This window comes from Pinus tabuliformis, chromosome 3_1, assembly GCF_031772625.1.
Source record: "Pinus tabuliformis cultivar Carrire ecotype Pingquan chromosome 3_1, CPIR1, whole genome shotgun sequence".
NCBI classification, from domain to species: Eukaryota; Viridiplantae; Streptophyta; class Pinopsida; order Pinales; family Pinaceae; genus Pinus; species Pinus tabuliformis.
This window is the reverse complement of record NC_142301.1, coordinates 750,828,180-750,850,511: the sequence shown is the minus strand read 5'-3', so window position 1 is coordinate 750,850,511 and position 22,332 is coordinate 750,828,180. Positions and strand designations below refer to the sequence as shown.

The following is a 22,332-nucleotide window of genomic DNA, read 5'->3' as shown; positions in this document are numbered from 1 at the left end:
TAAGACTACAAGAACTCTAATACCATGTTAAGAAATATAACAGAAGACATGACACACAAACTTGGCAAAAAAGATCTTAACCTATATTCCCCTCAATTCACAATACTTGTTCCAATGATACAACTTTATAGTGCATGGATGAGACCACCTCATAAACTAGATTTACCCTTACACCGACACCTCATCAAGAGATAAGGCTAGGAAGAGGCAAAATAATACCTAATACACACTTAAAATAAAAACTATATCTTATAATCTAAAATACAATAAGGTGGTCTGGGACTTCATGATTGTATAGGGAGTTTCAAGCTAACAATGTATACTCTACCTCGAAGTAACCATTGAGGAAAGCACTGTTCAAATCTATCGAATGTAGTTTCCAACAAATTTGTGCTACCATGGTGAGGACCAAATGGATTGTACCCATTTTTGCAACGAGTGAAAGTGTCGTCATAGTTGGTCCCTTTCTATAGAGGAAATCCCTTTCGAATCAATGTTTCTTTATGCTTGTCATGTTTTCCATCTACCTTATGCTCAACTTTATAGACCCATTTACAGCAAATATATTTATTTTCTGAAGATAACTTTGTGAGAGCTCATGTTTAAATCTCCATCTAAGTCTCATTTTAAACTTGCATAGTCTTTTCCCATTTTGGGGCACCTTTAGCTTCTTCAAAATATCAAGGGTCAAAATAATTTTGAAAGCTAACCATCAAAGCATAATTCATTGTACCAAATGTCTTCCTTTGTTTAGTCTACCTTCCCCCCTCACACTAGCGAGCTCATCCAAATGAGCATCATCATTTTAATTCATTGAACTAGAGGATTTGTTAGGTTTTACTATCTGGCTCATATTAAGCAACTCATCCAAGTGAGCTTCCTTATAGGTGTTGTACCACCGCTTTGGTTTTTTTCTTTCCCTCGTGTTGTTGCAAAACAAATCTAGTTGCCTACTAATTTGAGCTATTTCTAGGATGCCTTCGCCAAAAGGTTCATATGAATCATGCTAAAAGGTGACCCCTAACTCTTGTTGACTTGTCCCATCCATTGTACTCATATTTACGATCTATCTTTCTTCATTTTCACTTACAAAATTGATTTTAGATCTGATATATTCTGGAACAGCCTCTTGCTTTGATCAACCATCACATCATAATTGAAGCATATTACACTAGTTGTAACATCAACAAACCTATAATCTTCATAGTTCTCATAGTACCCTATCAGCATCATTTTTTGGTATTTTGTATTTATTTTGCTTCATTTTTCTTTAAGAACCCATGCATATACTACCAAAGCAAATACTTTGAGATGACTGGCTAAGGCTTTCATCCAAACCATGTCTCTTATGGAGTCTTCTCATGTACCACTTCTGTTTGAGATCGATTGAGAAAAGACATTGATCTATGCACTAGTTCCATCCAATACAAGGAATAAAGGAATAAACTTGCTCTCTAAGATCACCTGGCCATCTCCATAATGGTAGAATTTCTCCTCTCTACCATTTCATTCTATCATGGAGGGTGTAGGGTGTGATGCACTATCTCTGAATGCCTTCTTGAGTACAAAAAAACAAGAAAAACCTTGATTCACCACCATTCTTTGATCTGGTATCTTTAATTCTCTTTCCAAATTGGCTTTCAACCAAATCCTTGAATTATTCTAACTCATTAACCCTATTGTAGATCTACCAAATCCTTGCTAAATTGGACAAATTTCTGGTTTTCCTCTCCCAACCAACAAATTACTAAGAAAAACAAAGAATCGTCTTTCCAATTTTTCAAATTCCAACCAAATACTTGCTAGATCCACAAAATTTCAATTACTTGCTCACTAGCTCTGCAAAATTTCAACAATTACTTGTTGGATCAACAAAATTACAATGAAATTGACCAAACTATAATGTTATTTGATCATATTGAATGAAAAAAATTAGAATTTTTGCTCCTACGCATCCATACACACTGTACAACCTACCAATTTCTGTGTTGGGCATATGTGACACTCAAAATTACATGTACACAATTGTACAGTCATCCATATGACTCATATTCTACATGATGATTGCTGTACAACCCAGATGTTGTACAATGAATTTGTATGATTGTTGTTGACAAGTTGGCCCTCACAACAATGGAGTGTATGACGATTGTATGATCAATACATATAGTGGACCCTCAAAAAGCAATTTACCTTTTTTCATAAAAAATTTGATTTTGTTCTTCGTCCCTTTTTCTTTTTGGGTTTTCAACAAAAACCAAACATGACTTTAAATCAGAGAAAATGGCCTAACTTATCTTCAAAACCAAATAAATGACCTTGGTATTTCTCATTTTCATTAAAAGTTGATCTAGCCTAGAAAATGCGAAAATATATATATATATATATATATATATATAATTAGCTTGCTTCTCTTGATAACCCTTTGGTTTCTTAATATATATTATATATATCGAACATTAGTTACTTGGCCACCATTAATATATGAAATCCTAGGACTTCACCCACTTCAACTTCCCCTCAAGCCACCAATACCATATTACAAATATAAATCGAACACACAAAAAAACCCAAGAACTTGGAAGAGAGAAATAATTCATAGATTGGAAACTAAAGAGAGCTAATGTCCTTTTAGAGTAAAGGAATAACAAGCCCTAAGTGCATAATCTTTAGATGCATGAAACTTAAATGACTTAAATTCTATTTAGTTCATTAATATAACAGTAAAGCATGATTTAGGCCAACTCAAAAGTAACTTTATTAATGTCTAAGTTTATAGTCTACATAACCTCATCTAACACAGAATTCTCTTATAATCAATTATTGATAAACATAAGGCTTATGTAAAACACTTGAAATAATGTTAATTACGAAATATTCACTTCGCCATGTCCTTACCCAGATTTATTTAAGATATTCTATCAACCCTTGTACCTTTGGACCTCCATCCAATATTGTTGTGATTAAATTATTGGGCCAGATAGTACATACTTAAGCCCATTATTATGATTTTCCTTACCATTTCTTCTTAAAATACTTACCTGACCATCATACACTTAACAATTGTTCATTTGCCACATACTTAAGCGCACTATTATGATTTTCCTTAACAATTGTTCATTTTCCACATACTTAAGCACACTATTATGATTTTCCTTACCATTTCCTCTTAAAATACTTAACTGACCATCACACACTGAAAAGTTGTTCATTTTCCTCTTCTAGGGACTTTTTCTCTATGTTAAAAGATTCATGTTCAATAGAACAAGGAAGATCTCAAAAGTTCAATCACATTAAAAGAATGTAGCATTTCAACACCTATGTGAAACCTAGCAATCTTAAGCTCTTTCTACTAGAGAACATATCCTCTCTCTGCTGTCTCTCTCATAGATGATTGGTAAAAATATGGCTTATCCAATCACTAGAATCGCACCACTATTTCTCTTATTTTCTTAACTTGGCATGTGAGCTTTTCAAGGATCAAATGACTCTAGGAATTCCTTTGGTGGTCTTGCTTCAGAATGGATACATTCACTCTCCTTCAGGAAGTGTGTAGAAGGAAAAGAACGTCACATTCACAAAGAGAAAATTATAAATATAAAGTCATTTTAAAATGCTAAGGGAAAAAAGAAGAGCCTCATTACACATGACTATTTGAAGTTTCCTAGACTTAAAGCAGCTACGTTTTCTGGTTTCAAGCTTCCCAATCTCTTGTTCTGTTCTAACTGTGTTCAAGCTCCACCTCAATATTCCTTCAATATTCATAGCTACCCGCTTGAAACTTATATCTTGCTGAATATTATTGGTCTTCAAGCTTTCAAAAGTAACAAAATATTTACTGATGCCCATAACATTCTTCTAATCTTGTAAGTTCAACAGCATGGGCAACCAATGGGAAGGGGAAACCCTAAATCACAGTTAGTTACTAAAGGGTTAGTGAGTTAGAGGTGGCTTTTCTTCTAGTGATCTTTCCAGTTAATAGCATGTCGATTTGGATGAGTGCCCAGCACCCCTACGACAGTGGAGGACATTCTACAGGCATTGCAAAGGATGTCGAGGACATCCCCCAAATATCCTCTACATGAGGAGATTCGAGAAGCGCCCTCAAGTTTTATTTTCTTTACCTTTTTCCTTTTTTAGGGATGGCGTTGGGCCACATACACCACCTCCCCACGAAAAAACCCCTGCTAAGCCACCACACATCGGGACTGCAAGATGTTCTGATGTATTCCCTACTGTAGAAGTAGGCAAAGATGCACTGATGCCCATTAAGCTGAAGCAACTGGTATCCACTTAAAAGTGCTCATTTGCCCTTGTTATTTCCCATAAAATCTGGATTGCAATATCTAAAACAATGCTTATTGAGACTATGGATCCTTATAATGGACCACAGTGCAATGAGAAATTTAAGCACTTCTTAGTCGTCAAAGTAAAAAAAATGGCAACATCACAATAAAGACGGCAATATCACCATTCAACTCACATACTGGAATAATATTGAACTGTTCAATCTTAAATTTATCTTGGCATCTCGCAAGACAGATAAAAGTTCTAGAAAATGAGAATCAATTTGATCACCTTAGGTATTTTGGTATTTATCAGCACAAACCAAGTGGACGTTTAAGGAACCCCCTTCAGAAGGTTTAGCTCTAACTTGGTTTTCAATGACCATTCAAAAGACAGTGGCAGACAAAAAGCAATGGTTATTGTCGGAATGTAAACGATCACCAGAAAAATTGAACCACATAACCTGCACCTTGATTCTCTGAGAATATACTGACAAAATCCATCATATCAAGAAAAAAATTATTCTTTGCCTTGATGACAAAACTTGAACCACAAACTAGAAAAAATATGCTCCAACATGATTTTCAAACTTCGTAAGAATATAATGTGTGAGGTCAGAAACATAGAAGGCTTATTGTAATCACCGAGTAGGAATCTTTATTAACACGAAAAAAAAAATCCATACAATTTATAGCATAAATTTCGTGTACTCTCTGCTTGGGAGCTTGACCTTAGAGCTGACAAGATGCAACACTTTTGTAATAGCACACCCTGAAAAGACAACTCACCAAACATCTTCAGCGATCTATTCACCCTCCATGTCTTCTGTAGATTTCTTATATTCAGGTTTAAGTTCATATGTTCCTTGATTTGTACCCCTTTTGTTGTAAAGGCCAAGATCATTCAATATTTCCTTTATGAATTGCTGCACCAACGATCACAAGAGAAGTCAATAGGGAGTTACCACAAATCTTTTTAGCACAACATGGTGTAACTGCAATTCAAGGGAATTTCAGAAAAAAACATAAAAGGAACAAAATCATGCAAAGGAAAAGCAAACTCTACTTTTGTCAACTTATAAGATGTAACTACAGATTTTACAATTATCTATGATCATAATCACTAATTACTTAAACAGAAATATGAAGGGAGAATGGGACAATCTTTTTGATGCAAACTTGAACCCCCACAATATTTTTCCATACACAATTCACCTACAAGGAAATTAAAGGCCCTCTTATAATAATCTGATACTCTTTACATCACAAATTTGAAAATTAACTATGTTTACTGGGAGAAAAAAAGACACCATCTGGCTCTAATTTGCAGCCACAATTTTACTAATTACTTGAGGCTGATCAGTTTCCGTCACAAGTTGTTTTAATGTCCAGTTTGGCTGCCGTTCAAATAGCTTGAAAAGAATGTTCTCTAATTCACCACGGTCCATTCTGGTTCTCTTCATTTCTTGGGCCTTAACCGGTGCAGCAGACCCCTTTTTATCCTGGACACGCAGAAATGCAAAAGCATAACCAGTAAGTTTACTCTTTACATATAAACCACCCTGAAGATTGATTAGTTTTCCATATATACTGTTGAATAGTTTCAGCCCTTGGGGTAAGGTAAACAAATGCAAATGACACTTTCATCCATTGGACAAGGTGATAACATTTGCAGAGAAAGCAAAAGCAGCTGGTATTTAATGTGCGTAATTAAAGCAACATTGCTAAATAATGACAGACAAGAGAAAATTCTGTAGTTCATGCCTTGGATAATATTGACGAAAAATCCATCATTCCTTGCATGGGATTGTAGCCTCCGCGATCATTATCTATAACCTGAAGTAGAAAGCACAAAAATGAGGATTTTGATCATCCAGTTACATTAAGGGACTCCTGTTTTGTAATAAATTAAATTGTTCTAATAATTTAGGCAAATTGTACACTTATCACGATAAACAGTGGAAAAGAAAACAAAATATATGCACCTGCACTTGTCTTGCTTTAAAGTTAGACTTGTTTGTCCTTTCTCGGCATAGCCTTCGGTAATCATCAATATTTTGGGTGTGAGGCTTCATATCAAATTTATGCTCAACCTTCCCATCAACAGCTACCTTGCCTGCAAATCGATAGAACAATCAGACTTTATACTGTTGAATATTTACGAGTAGGACTAAAGTTATTCTGAATGCACAATATGGAAAATTTATCCACTAAAAGCAAACTGGAAACCATGGGTCTGACATAGACCTTACAATGATTCAGTTTTACAAAATAGCTCAACCCAGAAATTAGAAGGAATTCTTGCACATGCAACCAGTTTTTAAACAAATACTACCGTCTTCAAAAGGAAATTCATTCCTTGTAGCTTTTCCTATGTTTTGGGACACAAAGCCCCTAGACAGAATCAAACTAAATGGAATGCAAACACAACACAATGCGCTTTAAATACTAACGTATTTCAGGCTTCTGCATTGTTAAAACTCCATCACAATGGATTCTGCTTTTGCTGCTAGCTAACTTGAATGGATATGAATGTTAAATTTTCAGACCAAAGTAAACTGACCTGCACTCCTAATCAAAAGCCTAAGTGACTAAAACAACTTTAACTTATCAAAACTTCAAGTACAGGAGTGCTAAATCTGAAAACAGAACTCTGAAATATGAACAAAAGCTACAAAATTGCAGTAATCAATCACATCACTTATTATTAATTAAAAAGAAGAAATGATTACACAGCTTGCTAATCACTGAATCAAAACAAAACTGAATGACACTCGCCCATTCTGCATTCTCTTATTGATGAAGGCAAGGATTTTACAAAACAGAGTTCCTAAGTTTAGAAGCAAAACCCAAAATTTAGCCTAAACAAGTGCACCCTCCATGCATGAGCAGATTTCCTGGAATAGAGTAACCTGTTCTAATCCTGGAAAATCCTTCAATTCATGTGCTTCAGTTAACTACAGAAAACTCCCCAACGTTGGCACATTTTCCTTATTCTGAAAAGGTTAAAACAAGTAAAGCAACCTTCTAGTAAAGCAAAAGGTGGAAGTAGAACAGTGTAATAAAAGGAAAAAGCTAAAACTGGAAATCATCCAAGGCTCGCACATGCACATTGTAGGCATGATGCTGTTGGGTCGAAGAAAATGTATGATTTTCCTCCTTATTTACTTGGTTAATAACATGATTTCAATAAATTTTCTTTTATCTTAAGGATGTTTTGGAGGAAAGAATAATGAAAAATAATTAAAAAAAGCATTGTCAAATGATTTACATACTTTTAGCGCTATAAGTCTTAAATTTCGCTAATTTATGTGCAGGATGACTGAATTGGACAAATGTTGTTCCTTCGGATAAGACAACAGCACCAAGAAAAGGAAAAGCCATTATTTCAGCTGCGCAGGCCAAGCTAAGAACAGGCAGCGAGATGCAGAATTGCTGCTAAAGATCCGATAATTAGGCCGAGCAATCCTGAGGATCTTCCAATCCTCAAGATAAGCTCTAATTTACTAAGCATTCCTTAGGCAATATATAATACTAATAAATAGAAAAAAAAAAAAGGAGACTTTTACTTTTCATTATTTTTCCTACAGTAAGACTGTGAGCCATAATTCAGCCTTAAAGGTTGCAAACAACTCTGTAATCTATTTTGACAGTTAATGAAGAAGTGAAGCTTTTACATTAAACCCGTGCATTGAGTTTTTACAGCAGTCCCTTCTGGAGACTCTGGGCCCAGTCGCTGGAAGATTCACTGCTTGACTGTATCATTTTATTTACTTTCTCTGTTGATATTTGCTTTGCTGTTTTCTTTATAATCTGAGGTAGATTAAGTCTTATATTTCAATTACTGTTCCCTTTCTGAATTTACTTCCTACGATTACAGGTTTTGCATATTTAATTATTTTTAGTTTGGAATGCTTTCAGTTATTGGCATGGTTTAAGCAGTTTCCTTTGATATGTGTGATCTAGCAAAAGCTGTGTGAATTCGATTATTGAACTTAGCTTAATTCCCTTTCCGCATTTGAATCCTAGATTAATATTCTTGTCTGAATTCGGTTTTAGATTAATCTATTTCTCCAAGTGTGAACCATAGATTAATTTCCTTTCTGCATTCGAATTTACAAGTCAATGATTGCTGAGTGATTAAGCTATTTTCTGCAATGATTGGTTAAGATTTAGGATTAGTTACTTACATTTCAACCTCTGATATTTTATCACACAGACAGTGCCAACAACCTTGAAATAGAAAAACGAATCCCAGGTTGATACATTAATGTAGCATTAAGATCGATTTCTGAGGTCATCTTAGTTGGCCAACAGATGCCTCTTTATTGTTGCTCCTACTGCACCCACACCCACACCATTGTGCACAGGAATCAAGAGGAATAAGGATCTGTTGTAGGTGCACCTCTGCTGAAGCAAGCTACAACACAGGTAAACTTTAACACTCCCTCTTTGCAAGGAAAGTGTTCTACAGCAAGCTAAGTCCTTCCCTCAACCTCTCAAACTTCCCCTAGCCAAGGGCTTCATCAAAATGTCTAAAACCTGTGAATCTGAAGGAACACACCCAAGAACAACTGCTCCCCTTTGAACCCTATCTTTGTGGAAATGGTATTGGATATCTATGTGATTGGAGCCATCATGAAACACTGGATTCTTAGACTCTGATACTAGTCTCATTATCACAGTAAACCACAATGGGCTCCAACATTGAATCTACATGTCCACTATCAACTTGCGAAGCCATATGGCTACACAACTAGTAGAGTTGGTTGCCACATACTCTACCTTTGTTGAAGTACAATTGCTACATGCTTTTTTGCTGAACTAGGATATCAACCCTGATTCCAAGCTGAAACAAAACTATGAAGTGTTATTTCTAGCACTTGCATCTCTTGACCAATCAGGATCAGCAAAACCATGCAACAACTCACCATCTCCCTTATACCTCAAATCATAATGCACTGGGAGGTAACTAGATTAAGTATTGAAGCACATGCTTTGCAGCAATCCAATGCAATCCAATGAATTTGTCTGGGTTTAACCATGAACTGGCTCAAGTATTCAGTGCAAAACATATATCAGGTCTAATACTCATGAGATATGTAACAGGACCTATTACCCACCAAAAAAATCAGTAACACATTGAAGAAATTTTCATCTTTCTTGGATAGCCAACCAGCCAGGAGCCCTATTGATCAGCACTTGACATGATGCCATGGACCCTCCACATATGCTCCAAGCAAATTTCTTTCTCCCATTCCTCGTTGAAGGAAGTTGGGTCATCCATAAACAAGTACTTTTGCCATTTTGCAATCATGTGCTTTTGGTTGTTGTTTGGGGCATACTGATGTGTATTATGAATTAAGGGGTGATCTGGATGATTGACCAATCGTGACTGCAGTCTTGTTCCTTCACTTCACTTGGGTGATTAGTCTTCGATCCTAGTCCAGTGGGACATGTTGTCGCCCAGATTGTACAGACACAGCGACAACGCTCAGGACGAGGGCTGTCACTTTGATCCCTATCCACTCCGTTCTAGCTATCTCCCAACAATAGACTATGGGGGGTAGTCCCTATGGACTGTAGTGAAGGAAAGCAAGCTGAGAATCAACTTACTTGGGAGACATGGATGAGTGGCTAGGCCACTTGGATGAAATTGAGAAAGATTATTGATTAAATTAGATTTTCTATTATGAGACCAGTGCCTTGATGGGGTCACAAATTCTTGCTTCTTATGAATTGGAAAACCAAATGACCGGATGGACACCCGCTGCTTGAATGATTGACTAACCTATATGATATGCAAATCCCAGGACCTATGTGAGATGCAGTGATCTTGGAAAATTTTAGTTAAATGTCTAGTCTAAGTGTAACTTTACTTTAACTATTTTGAAGTTGGGCTCCAAGGTAGGTTGCGGGAATGAGGCTAACCGAAAGCAGGCTAGGGCCTGATTAACGATACCTTCTGTTAAGCTTCTATCACCCGATGCCTCGAGCAATGTGGACTGCCTTGGGAAACATGTAAATACCGCAAAAATCAGAAATGCCACAATCCTATCAAGGAAGGCTACTCTATGTCACCAATCCTTCCCCCTCATCAAAAAACAAGTAATAATGTAAAAAAATTACTATGGGTGCCCCTGCTAAAAGGAGCGGTAAGACTTCCCAAGAACTTTAGTCACCACTCCTTTACACATTTCAAAAGTTATATTAAATGTAGAGACACTTCATGATACAAATTAGCATGCACATTTAGAAAGTTTTGATTGAGCTATAATTCAAATTTTTCAAAGTCAGTCATGAAACTCACCATCACTTGTCTCTGAAAAAATATACATGGGGATAATCTCGGTAGACATGTTCAAAGAATAGCTCTTAGGTGCAGTAACAGATCCATTTGGAGCCACTTCCATCATAAACTGCATCCATATAAACTGTGATGTTAAAATTATGTACAACCAAAATAGTCCAAAAAAATATGATATTACTGCAATGGTCCCACCCTTCAATCTACAAGACACCAATCCTTCCAGAGGTTAGATTTTCAATACCCATCCTGTAAAAGTGTTTTACACGGTTCTTGCAAGAACATCATGAGTCCAAATGCCAATACACCAAACATACCACCTGAATCGATTGACCAGTAATTGAGGATGTACTTTACCCTAAATGAGCAGTGAACCCTTTATATAGACCATAAAACGCCTTAACTATAGAGAATTTAGAATCTTAAATTTACTTGATTTACTTCTTTGTGCTGTAGCAATGCAACAAGAAGCACCATTTTGGACCCTACTTATTGCAACATCTATCCATTTTTTGGTCCTATTATTCATAAACACACAAACTATTGTCTACAAAATTATTCTCTTTAAAAATGCATCACCAGGGTTGCTTAGAAAGTTGCCAAGCCTTGTATTTGTTTAATCTCTAATTTCATTTTTTTAAATGACCTGTTCTCTGCAGTGAATTGAGATGCATGCACAAAGAAATAACATTAAAAATTGTTCTGCAAAACCTCAATAATCAGCAAAGCTTGTCATATATGTAGTTTGTTGCTGGTATTGTTTCAAGTATGGCTTCAAATATGCAATCCACACATAAGTGATATGTCTGTCTTACAAAAAAGTCTACTAGAATATGATAAAGAGGTTGGCATTAACACCGAGTTTTGCTACTTCTGTGAATCTCAATGTTCAGGAATTAGCACACCCGAAATATCAGAAAGAATTGCCTTGGTGCATAAACAAGGAGACAAGTGTTTTGGTCATTTTTAACCTTGTATGAGTGCTGATTTCAAGGTTGTTTGATCAGAAAGAAACGTAGGTTTGCATGCTGGTTTCAGTGTTTATGATGCATAGGATGTTAATGTATGTTTAATCACTGACTTAGAATAAGTCTGGTGCCATACCAGCATGCTTTGTCATGCAGGCAAGCATTTCCCATGGAAATTCTCAGCTTGTAGCAGATTGAGTTTGCATGGATGGATAGCAGATTTGTGCCAGGATGTGTGCAATGACAGTTTGGAGCCAAAAATCTGAAGCAGACCTATGAAATATGAAACAACCATAAATTTTAATTCTTAAGGCTGATCTGTGTTAACTAAATTTGATTTCTGTCTGGCACTCAGCTGAAGGGCTATCCGTACTTTTCCTGGGCCTGATTCAGGTACTGATTAGAAGTCTCATCCCAGCATGAGGGCCATTATATAACAGGTTCATCAAAGGTACCTTCTTTGGAGAATATTTGTGCTGGCTGTCACAGAGGAGAGGGAGATATCTTGTTAGAATATAAGGCTTACAAATGTAATAAAGTCACCTTAGTGACAGGCTATAAAAGTTAGGGTTTCTGTTATTATTAGCTTTTAGGATTTTGGACTAAGAAGACCTCTTGAACTCTTTATAATAGAGGTGAATCTTATTGTAACAAATGCACTAGTTCTTCATAATATCAATCAGCATTCTTATTGCTTAACTGCTCTCTGTTCTCTATGATGTAACCCTATCTAGGGTTTCTTTTGTAAAATGGTATCTGAGCTGGGAGATCCTAATAGCCATGTGCATCGATGATGAGGGTAGCTGCCAAAGGATGAGCCAAGTTAACCCGTCAATTATAAAATCACACCACCAAATCCATTATATAACCACCATGTCAATCAAAAGAAAATTCCCTTGTCTCAAGTTTTTAAAGAACTCATTAAATGTCTAGCCACCAATGCAAATATTCCAGGTGCCATTGTTATAGCTACTGTGTCCGGGTCATATCTCAGAGAAACATGATTAATTTACAAGCAAATTAGTTGAGATGCATTGTCTCAAGTTATTAAAGAAGCTGTCAATCCAAAATTCCAAATATTCTAGCCACCATATCTAAGCTGTATCTGGGAAAAACACCATCAATCCACCAACAAATAAGTTGATCCACATTTATCAGGAAATCAATCACCAAAGTTTGCAGTAAGCAACCATTCAAAGACAACTACATATCAAATAAAATATAAATAAGTCAATAATGTAGAGAGCCTCCGTAGCACCCATGGTTTTTGATCACATGGATTTGGAAGAGAGCAGCTAGAGTTTGAAGTCATATGACCAACCACCAAGGATTTTTTTTATCTTATTAAAGGAACAACAACCGTCAACCATACAACCCACCATTCATGGTACAAGTAGAAGTACAATTTCTATCCAAACAGCTTGTCAGAAAAACCATCAGAAAAGTATTTATAGAGGTATTTGCAGATCAATTTTGGGAGTAATATTGCATTGGCCTAACACTCTCAGAAAAGTTTATATATAACACATAGATTTGAATCCAAAGAGACAGAGCATAAGCAAGTAATATTGTGAAATTTTTAGTTGTTTCATTTACTTATTTTTCCAGCAGAGAGAATCCAGTTTCCAATTTCAAAGGGGGGCAGGTTTGAAACAATGATAGATATAGCCTATTTTGTACTCAAGTTGAAAAGGAGATTATGAAGTTTGTGAAAATATAATGATGGAGAAAAAGCCCATCAAATATGGGTTGGATTTTAAGGGTAAAATGCTAATAATCCAATAAATGAAAAAAGGTGGAACTCTGATACTGCAATGAGTACCAATACAAGTTCCAATTCTAAAAAGGGCTTTAGTAAGAGATCTATGATGATGGGTGACATAGTACATGCCATTGTGTCATCACTAATGATGGAGAAAAAGCCCATCAAATATGGGTTGGATTTTAAGGGTACAAATGCTAATAATCCAATAATTAATAAATGAAAAAAGGTGGAACTCTGATACTGCAATTAGTACCAATACAAGTTCTAATTCTAAAAAGGACTTTAGTAAGAGATCTATGATGATGGGTGACATAGCACATGCCATTGTGTCATCACTGGCGATCCACCAAATATTGGTAGTGGCAATATCTTCACTAAATACGAATAAATTTTTGCATTTTAAGAAGCCCACAATTTGATTACAGGAAGGGATCTAATGTAAATAGAGCTCAATATCTGTGGCTGACCAGTTAGTTTAAGAGTTTGTGGATCTTGGAAATTATACCCTTATGAAGGTTATGAGATAGCTAGATGAAGCAATGTGACAAAGTAATTTAATGGAACTCTACCTAGTCCAAGAATTATTTTCCAAAGAAGAGGCTATAAAAGTTAGGGTTTCCATCATTATTAGTTTTTAGCAATTTGGACAAATAAGACCACTCGAACATTATTGTGTACTGTCACATGTGCTCTTTGATGTAACCCTATCTAGGGTTTCTAACTCTTATAATATATCATATGGTCGATTTGGAGATAATTTGGTGTGATTAGGTAAGATAAGAGAAGTCAATGAGAAGGAAGACTACAACCAGTATGACTACAATGTGGGAGTGCAAACGCAACTCCTGGAAATGTTGAAAATAATATAAAGAAAGAAACCTACAAAGGTGTACCGTGTAACATCAAAACATATGTATAAATATATGAAACCGTGAAAAAGGTACAACTCAAGAACCCGTCAAGAGGTGGAGAAAGACAGAGATCAGACAATGAGGCCAATAATGTCAAGGTCTCCTGACTTTGATGGCCAAGGACGAAGTGGGAAAACAAGGCACTAGCTTGCAATCAGAATCCTTTGGAACCATCAAGGGATCTGGCTGTATGATCCAAGGGGAAATGTACAAACGAGGGATACTTCTAGCATCCAAAGTCGGAAGAAGGAAACTCTGATAGATCTCTAGCTGCTCCTTTGGGACTAGGGGTAGTATGACGGGTGGGATGTACTCTAGTAACTAGTTTGAGTCCATCTAGAGCTGATCTCTCTAGTACTTGAGAATGTGCCCTAATGTACAGACCAATACCACCAAGCCTATCTTGATACTATCAGTTGACCTCCCAAAGGGAAAGCCTGAGGATGAACTAGAGGTTGCACCATTCTGCTATCTAGTGCACTCTAGAACTCTACATGTTGTTTGTTGCTTCGATCCCATGAATGAACAGGGAAGTATGAGGTAATCAGTTTGGTCATCCCAAGGCGGTGTATGGTGTGCAAGAGCTAATATATATGGAAACTATCTCCCTAATGAATAGGGTTAAGCATCTATGGTCCTGACATTGAAAGAAAGTAAAGAGGGAGCCCAAGGACTCCCTATAAAGGAAATAATAGCATCCTCTGATCTCATAGGCTATGAGCATCCTCTGATCTCATAGGCTATGTCACAAGGGTCACTGGATTTGAAGCTTGAGGTTCAGAATTCGTCAAACCCAAAAAAAAAAAAAAAAAATTCGTTCAAGTTCGGCGAACCTAATAGTCGAACCTCAAATTTGAACCTCAACGAATTCGAACCTGAAGGCGAATTGCATAAATTTTTTTTAAAAATTGGCGTTCGAGGTTAGAGTTCAGGTTGTTTTTGTCAGTTATTTTAAGGTTTATGAGAAAAACAATGGGTAGCACATGGTTTCTCTCGTTTCGCTTCTCGCCAATTAATTTCCCACGGTGGCCACTAGTTTGGCTTTATTTACCATGGTTGTCGATAGATTTTCACAAGCCAACTTCAATCTGAGTGTACTCGCTCTATTGTGCTCAGTGTTGCCGCTGCCTGTTGTATTCTCTGCAATTTCCTGAATTCAATTTCTAGATGTTGCTTGTCCCCGCCGCCTGGAGTGTGAAGTGAATAGTGGTCGTGATTTGTGGCTTGTGGGTGCTCACTGCTACTCATATAGCTTTATTGATTGATTTTGATTTTTTATTATTTTATGTCATATATATATATATATATATATATTGAAAAATATGTATATTCAAACTTAATGTCGAACCTCTTCGGAAAATTGGAATTCGAATCGAACTTAATTGTTGTCGAACTCGAATTCGAACCCGAACCGTGTGACATAGCTCATAGGATAGGGGGCACCAAAAAATAAGGTGCATCACCATCTTTGGCTCCTAAAGGTGGCACACCTAGCAACTCCTATCAAATTATGGTATATGGTAATCTATCTCTATCCAGAGTCGACGATGATTAGCTTGTTGAAAATGGTGTAAGCTTCACTTTCAGCTACAACCACTCTTCTACTACAATTGTTATTATACTTCCAATTTGTCTAAGGCCAACCTTGCACATGTGGGATTATAACCCCTCTTAGGAAAAGAACCCACATTTTGAGTTGTTTATATATAACCAACTCTTATTTGTAACTCATATCAAGTGATTCATTCATTCTTATAAATGTGATTTTCCTAAGGACATCATCAAGTGTTGTGCTCTCTTCTAATTAGATTTTTTTTCTCTCTTTAACACACTTGTTCAAGTTTAAGTCTCTCTCTAGGGCACTTATTCTAGGGTTTACACTCTCTAGGTTGCACTCCTCTTGGTTGATTTCTCTTCAACTTTTGAGTTGCACTAGTGTTATTTTTAATCTTTGTTGCAAAATAGGGGTTTGCATTAGTTTTCTAACATGGTTTCAAAGCATGTGTGAATCTCACTTGTTGGATTTTAGAATCTTCTAATCTGATAATTACTTCTAATGATTCTTTAGCCAATTCTTTTTGTGTCATAGTTATCATTAAGCAATTACACATAGAAAATCTCAACAGTGAAACAATAATGACAGTAGGACCATGAAGAGACAGAGAAACACAAGAAACACGAAATTTTACCCTGGGAAAACCCTAACTAGGGAAAAACCTAGCACACTTTATTTAGAGAAATTGTCCAATTCAACAAGAGATGCAATCTAATTTCCAATTAGAAACAAGGTCAAACCTGGTCCACCAGAGACAAATTCGGCCTGTTGAGACAGCGTCAGAATTTCGATCAGTTGTGCTTCAAAAGATTTCTGTTGCCTCAAAAGAATCCTGATATGCTGCCTCATAATATTCTTGGTTTGTTGCCTCAGAATTCGTTCTTCTAAACTTCCACACATGAACAGAAGATGAGTATATGTGATCCGAATTGGTGCCTTGAGGAGGAAGATAAGCACCCTTATATAGTCATCTCATGAGCCTGAATTGGTGTGTCATGTAGGTTGGCCGACTTGAACTTGTGGAGACAATTAATTTGAATTTCAAAAATTCAATTTCCCTCTTTTGAAGCCGACTTGAAGTATACATTTATATTTGTCATTTCTTTCATATTTTGAGGGCTAAAACAATTTATGAAGGTCGACCATAGCTACAAAAATTCAACATCACTTACTCAATTTAGTAGTTGATATAAATATTCTTGGCTAGTGGCATCACCTAAGACTTCTTTGCAAATGCAGAACTAGGGTTTTTTCAATCATCTCGTTTGTTAAGATTTTCTTGGGGTTTCCCCAAGGTTTAAGCCCAATCATCTATTTTTAAGGTTTCTTAAGGTTAAAACCTAATCAATTATTTTTTGGGGTTTCCTAGGGTTAAACCCTCCTTTAAAGCCAACACTCTCTTCCTTTCTTCGTTGCATAACAAAAGGTGGCATACTGCAGAATTCTTCCTGAAAGATGCTATTACCTCTCTTTTTATTGGACCTATCAAAGTGAACTTCTAAAGACTTCTTTGCATTGATGTTGAACCTAATGGACTCATCTTACATTCCATGTCTCATTATTCACTCTGCATATCGATGCTCCTCCACTTCATAGGAATTTGACCAAATCGATAGGTTGTAAAGGACATAGATGATAGTTTTAAAGTGGTCCACTAGGATCTTTTCCACTTCTTACAAATGATTCATTTATAGATTATTCTCAACATATTTCAATGAATCTCTCTCCTCCACATTACAATTTTGATCATCCCCTTAATCCTACAAGTGCTTCCTCGAACACTCCTACAATTATTACGCAGACATATGTCGATGACAAGGAACTATTCCTCTACTAAATATCGTCTTCACCAGCTTGTGGAATCATACTATTGCGGGAAATATTGTATTCAAGGGTAATGATATGTAATATCCTCTATGTGTAGTTTGAATTCAACATTAAAGGGGGGTCGTGAATCTTGTGATGTATTGTCTTTTTCTCATGGCCTCCTATTCAGATTAAGTGATAATGTTGAGAATAGTGGTGTAATCTTCATTTTGGCCACAACCAACTTTACAGTATATAATGAGTTGAGCATCTATACATCCACTCTCATTTGTAATTCATATCAATTGATATTGATTCTTAATAAAAGTGATTTGCCTATGGGCAATGTTACCCAGAAAAGTGGGTGATCCCTAGGAGAAAATTATTTCTCACATTCTATCCAGCTTACCAATTAGCAACACTATGAGATCTACAAATAGCTAGCCTCAAAGGCCCTCCATCTTTTGCTTTGGTCAACTCTTTATGACATATAGCTTACTTATCACATGAAGGTGAGTCATACATTGTAAGATACATTAACCATTTTGAATCAAGTGCTTTTATTTAATGTTTAAGAGCATATTGGTATGGATCACAGGTTGAACTAGATGGATGACTGATTTTGGTCATATTCTTGTTCCCATGCTTCACCTAGGCAGTTATCCCTAACTCCTTGTCTAGTGTAACCTTGTTTGAGGCCTTTTCGTTCCACTATCTAGGAGGGGTACAAATAGGAGGCACTAATTGATATTGTGTGTCCATGGTAATCCATACTTAACACTTTCCATCTCTCTCGTATACCCACATCCCAATCTTCGGGTTGATCGCTATCTATCTCCAATATTGGCTCCCTGTTTTCCAATTTCTTGTAGGAGCCTGAAAAATTTTCCCGAAGAGGTTGACGCAATCGAATGAAAAGAAAGAGCATGAACCATGATTATAAAATGCAAAAAAATGGTTGGGATATAATAAAGTACATGGAAAAAAGCCTAGCCTAAGCTCTACCCCCTTCATTAGCCCTTACACAATTCCTCACTAATGGGTGAGAAAATTAAAATGAAAGGAACTTTGATATCCCAACCACGATGAACAATAAACTGCTTCATATTTAAGGGGTAATTGATACATAAATAAAAGTTTGTGACCCAAGCTATGCAAGAAAAAAAAATCATTAAATAAAAAGGTGCACGTGAGGGGTGGTAAAAATAAACCAAGGAAAGGGGTAACTCAGGTCCCACAATTGCTCCCCCTTCAAATTATAATGCTCAAGAATGATGGTATTTTATAGCTAGTACACAAATGGTAGCATCGTCCATGAAGTAAAGCCCCACCTTGCCACTAACCACTTGCACTTGTTGATTGATGTGCCGATTGAGGAATTGTTCCTCCCCTTACGATTGGAAGCACCTAATAGAACTTTTGGATAACCCTCCCATATCTATGCTTCGTAACTTGTTTACAAACCTTATGCTAGCAAGACATTTGAAGATGATGCTTGTGTGAAATATGTTAGGATATTCCGACACATAGGAAATAATTAAGTATAACTTGGTCTAGTGTATAGTTAGGTAAAGTGTGTTTCTTTAGTATGTACTTTTTGTAACTTACAATCCAACTGTCACGATATGTTCAAGACATGAAGTGATCCGACGGTTCATTCTCTCATCGGTATTACCAACACTTGATCTGTGGCTTAACACCCGATTCGTCCATGATATCTATTTAAAAAGCATGGAAGATCATTTGTGATGTGACCGTTCATGAGAGAAGCTTATGTAAATTTTCTTTCTTTTACATTAATAAATTGCCTAAAGTGGCCACGTTGGCTCAGGCCGTGAACTGTTTCCCCCTTTGAGGGTTTTAACCACGTCAAGAATATTGGTGTATTGATCTGTGATCTATTTGTAAGCGGTGTCCTTTGGTGTTCTATCTGAGGAACTTACCCTATAAATTCCTACATGGTATCAGAGCTATTCGAGAGCCACATCCGTTGGTGATCCAAATCTGAAGCCATTAAAACTGCATCCGACTGTCGTTTCCTAGATCTATTGTTTCTGACCGCTTTCGAGCTGAGAACACTGCTCTATTGTGTTAGAAGCATTTGTTTCAGTGGGGAACCCCTTTCATTTCACACGAAAAGGTTTCCAGTAGCCCTAGCTACGTCATTTTTAAGATCTGGAGGTATACAATCTTTATTTGCAGTTACAGTTATTTATCTCTATTTATTTCAGTTTATAGTCATTTATAAATTTTTATTAACGGATCTATACCTTTCATTTCTGTGTATGCTTTTTGCCCCGCGACTCCGTGCGATCTGGGCAAACCAAAAACAGAAAGAAAGGATTTTTCTCATGCATGTGCTCTTTTCCATTGCGCCTTAGTGTGATCTCGGAAAATCAGAAACATTGAGGAAAATATTTAATTTCCAGTCAAAACTAACTTTAAGTCGTAAGGCTATGATTACTTTTGCTTGTTTGTTTTTGGGTTGTGTGGTTGTTTTTTTTTTGTTTTGTAGGCAAAAAGATGTTTTTCAAGTAAGCACGCACTCCAAAACTTCAGTGAGAAAAAAAAACCTAAGTTGCATGAAACGGGGAAACGAGTACGAGTTTCTGAAACGGGCACGAGGTACGAAACTTAAACCCCCCCCCCAAAATTTTGGAAACAGGAAAACACAATATATATATATATATATATATTAGGACATTTAAAAGCTATGTGCAATCATAAAGCATATATGATACATTCTAATTTATTACATTATGATTAAATTGTCAATTGTCAATGCATAAACTATAAGTCTCTAAATTTACATCACATTTACTCATGAATGATCACATAATGAAAATAGCAATATCCAAAATAAGCGACGAGAAATTCTAGTTTTTTGTCTCGTGCTTGATTGGGAGTATCCTCCTACATAGTCGAACGACCTTAGTGCTCTTGGTTAAAAACGAGTTCCATACCCTAGTACCCTACGTGTTCTTGATTATTGGGAGTCTCCCCTGCATTAAGGGCTTGGTTCTCTTGATTAAATACAAGTTCCATACCCTAGTACATGACAAAATCCAATAGAAACATTGCAAACCCCCCAATCTTGAAATCCTGAAAAACAGATAAGTCTGTTGGATTTTGAGTGAGATCTAAAATTCTACTTTCTCTATATGAAATCCAATAAGGGCGAAACCACTCTCAAACATCCTAAGTCATTTCATGGTAATGTTAAAAATTTAAGTAAAATGATGAAAATGAAAAATAAAGGAGAATGTCACTTTTACTTTAAGAATTTAACATTACCATGAACTGCATATCAACACTAGGGCCATAGGCTTGAACATTAGGCTGCCCCACTCAAACAAATCCTCTTTTTTATAACTTGAGAGGCATCTAAAAGCATCCAAAAGATATTTTAGTCGCCCAATAAAAAATTAGAAGCGAAAAAATAAAAGATAAAAATACAAGAGAAAGTCCAGTTAGAAAATGAAACTCCGTCGCGCAGCCTGGAAACGTACTGGCCACATTTTCTCCTCGAGAAATGGGCCAATATGGCCGGAAATGAATTTCCAAGCCGTACGGTACGAGTTTCCTCGTTTCCGTTTCGTTTCCGGCCGAAAATGGACCCTTCTCCAATGTTTCCTGCAACTTAGAAAAAAACCCTTTGTTCTTTCCAAAAATTACTAACCTTTTAAACTAGCTCACTTGGTCCAAAGTTACTTTATGAGAATAGAAATCTTGGGTTCAAGTCTTTCTTTTTGTTGAGTTACTTTTTCAAAAAGCACATGTAACTTATGTTTTAAAGTTACTTTATGTAAAAGTGTTCTCACCCATAATAAAAAGTGAGTCAATTATAATTCTAAAGTATCTTTATCTTTTATTCAAGTTACAATTTAATAGATAGTTCATAAAGTACCATTGTAAAAGTGACTTTCACTTATTTATAAAAGTGGGTCACATAAAGTAATATTTTTTAAAGTGAGCTAATTAGATTAAGTTTGGAAAGGGGGGGGATTTTTTTTTAAATATAACATTATAATTCACTTCCCAGCATTCACGTAGTTTGTCAGCATCTTCAATAACTTTTCTTCAAAAAGCCATAACTTCTTCTTTCAGAAACAGTTTTCAGAGCCCTTTTTTCTTAATCAGCCTAATTTTTCAAGTTATTTCCATTGGAACACTTATTTTCAGTGTCTACAGCTTCAGTTTCTTTTAAAATGGAAAGTACATACCTAGTTATTCTTGACAGCACCAACTACTTCCAATGGCTATTTTACATGGTGGATTTACTTAGAAGTAAAGGTCTTTATAGAATAACCTCAGGCCAAGAGTCTAAACCTAAAAATGAAGATAAGCTAGCCAAATGGGAAAATAAGCAAGATCAAGCACGTCAATTGATAGGGATGTCTATTTCTCCAGACCTTAGATTCAATATCACAGAAATTGATACCTGTGATGAAGCAATGAGAAAACTCACTACTGTTTTTGGAATTAAAAATGAAATTAGAGCCCATCAACTTGAAAATGAGTTGCTTACGTTGGACCTCAATAATTTTTCTTCCATTGAAGTTTTTTGTCCATGTTCAAGACCCTTAGACTTCTCTTGGAAGCTGTTAAGGTTAAGAAAAAATATGGTAGCCTTATCTATTCCATTCTTATTAAGTTAGGACCAGCCTACTCTGTGTTTGTTTCCACCTTCCATTCTACTAGAGAAGCCTTTATTTCTCAAGGACAAGACAACAA

At 36.2% G+C, this 22,332-nt stretch overlaps 1 protein-coding gene across 6 annotated transcripts in view; it reads right to left on the bottom strand.

Moving 5' to 3' along the window:
* Nucleotides 1–4,736: 4,736 nt before the first annotated feature.
* Nucleotides 4,737–22,332, bottom strand: part of LOC149189541 (transcription initiation factor IIF subunit beta-like) — a 77,104-nt gene continuing 59,508 nt past the window's right edge. For 5 of the 6 annotated variants that reach the window (XM_089411835.1, XM_089411833.1, XM_089411834.1 and 2 more), the window contains exons 5-9: nt 10,597–10,705; nt 6,272–6,402; nt 6,051–6,122; nt 5,636–5,788; nt 4,737–5,212 (exon numbers count right to left, since the gene is read on the bottom strand). In XM_089411835.1, coding sequence (XP_089267961.1) covers nt 5,093–5,212; nt 5,636–5,788; nt 6,051–6,122; nt 6,272–6,402; nt 10,597–10,705 — 585 coding nt within the window. In that variant the 3' untranslated portion in view covers nt 4,737–5,092. Of the gene's footprint in view, nt 5,213–5,596; nt 5,789–6,050; nt 6,123–6,271; nt 6,403–10,596; nt 10,706–22,332 lie in introns of all 6 variants that reach the window. The other variant, XM_089411838.1, reaches the window with a different exon arrangement.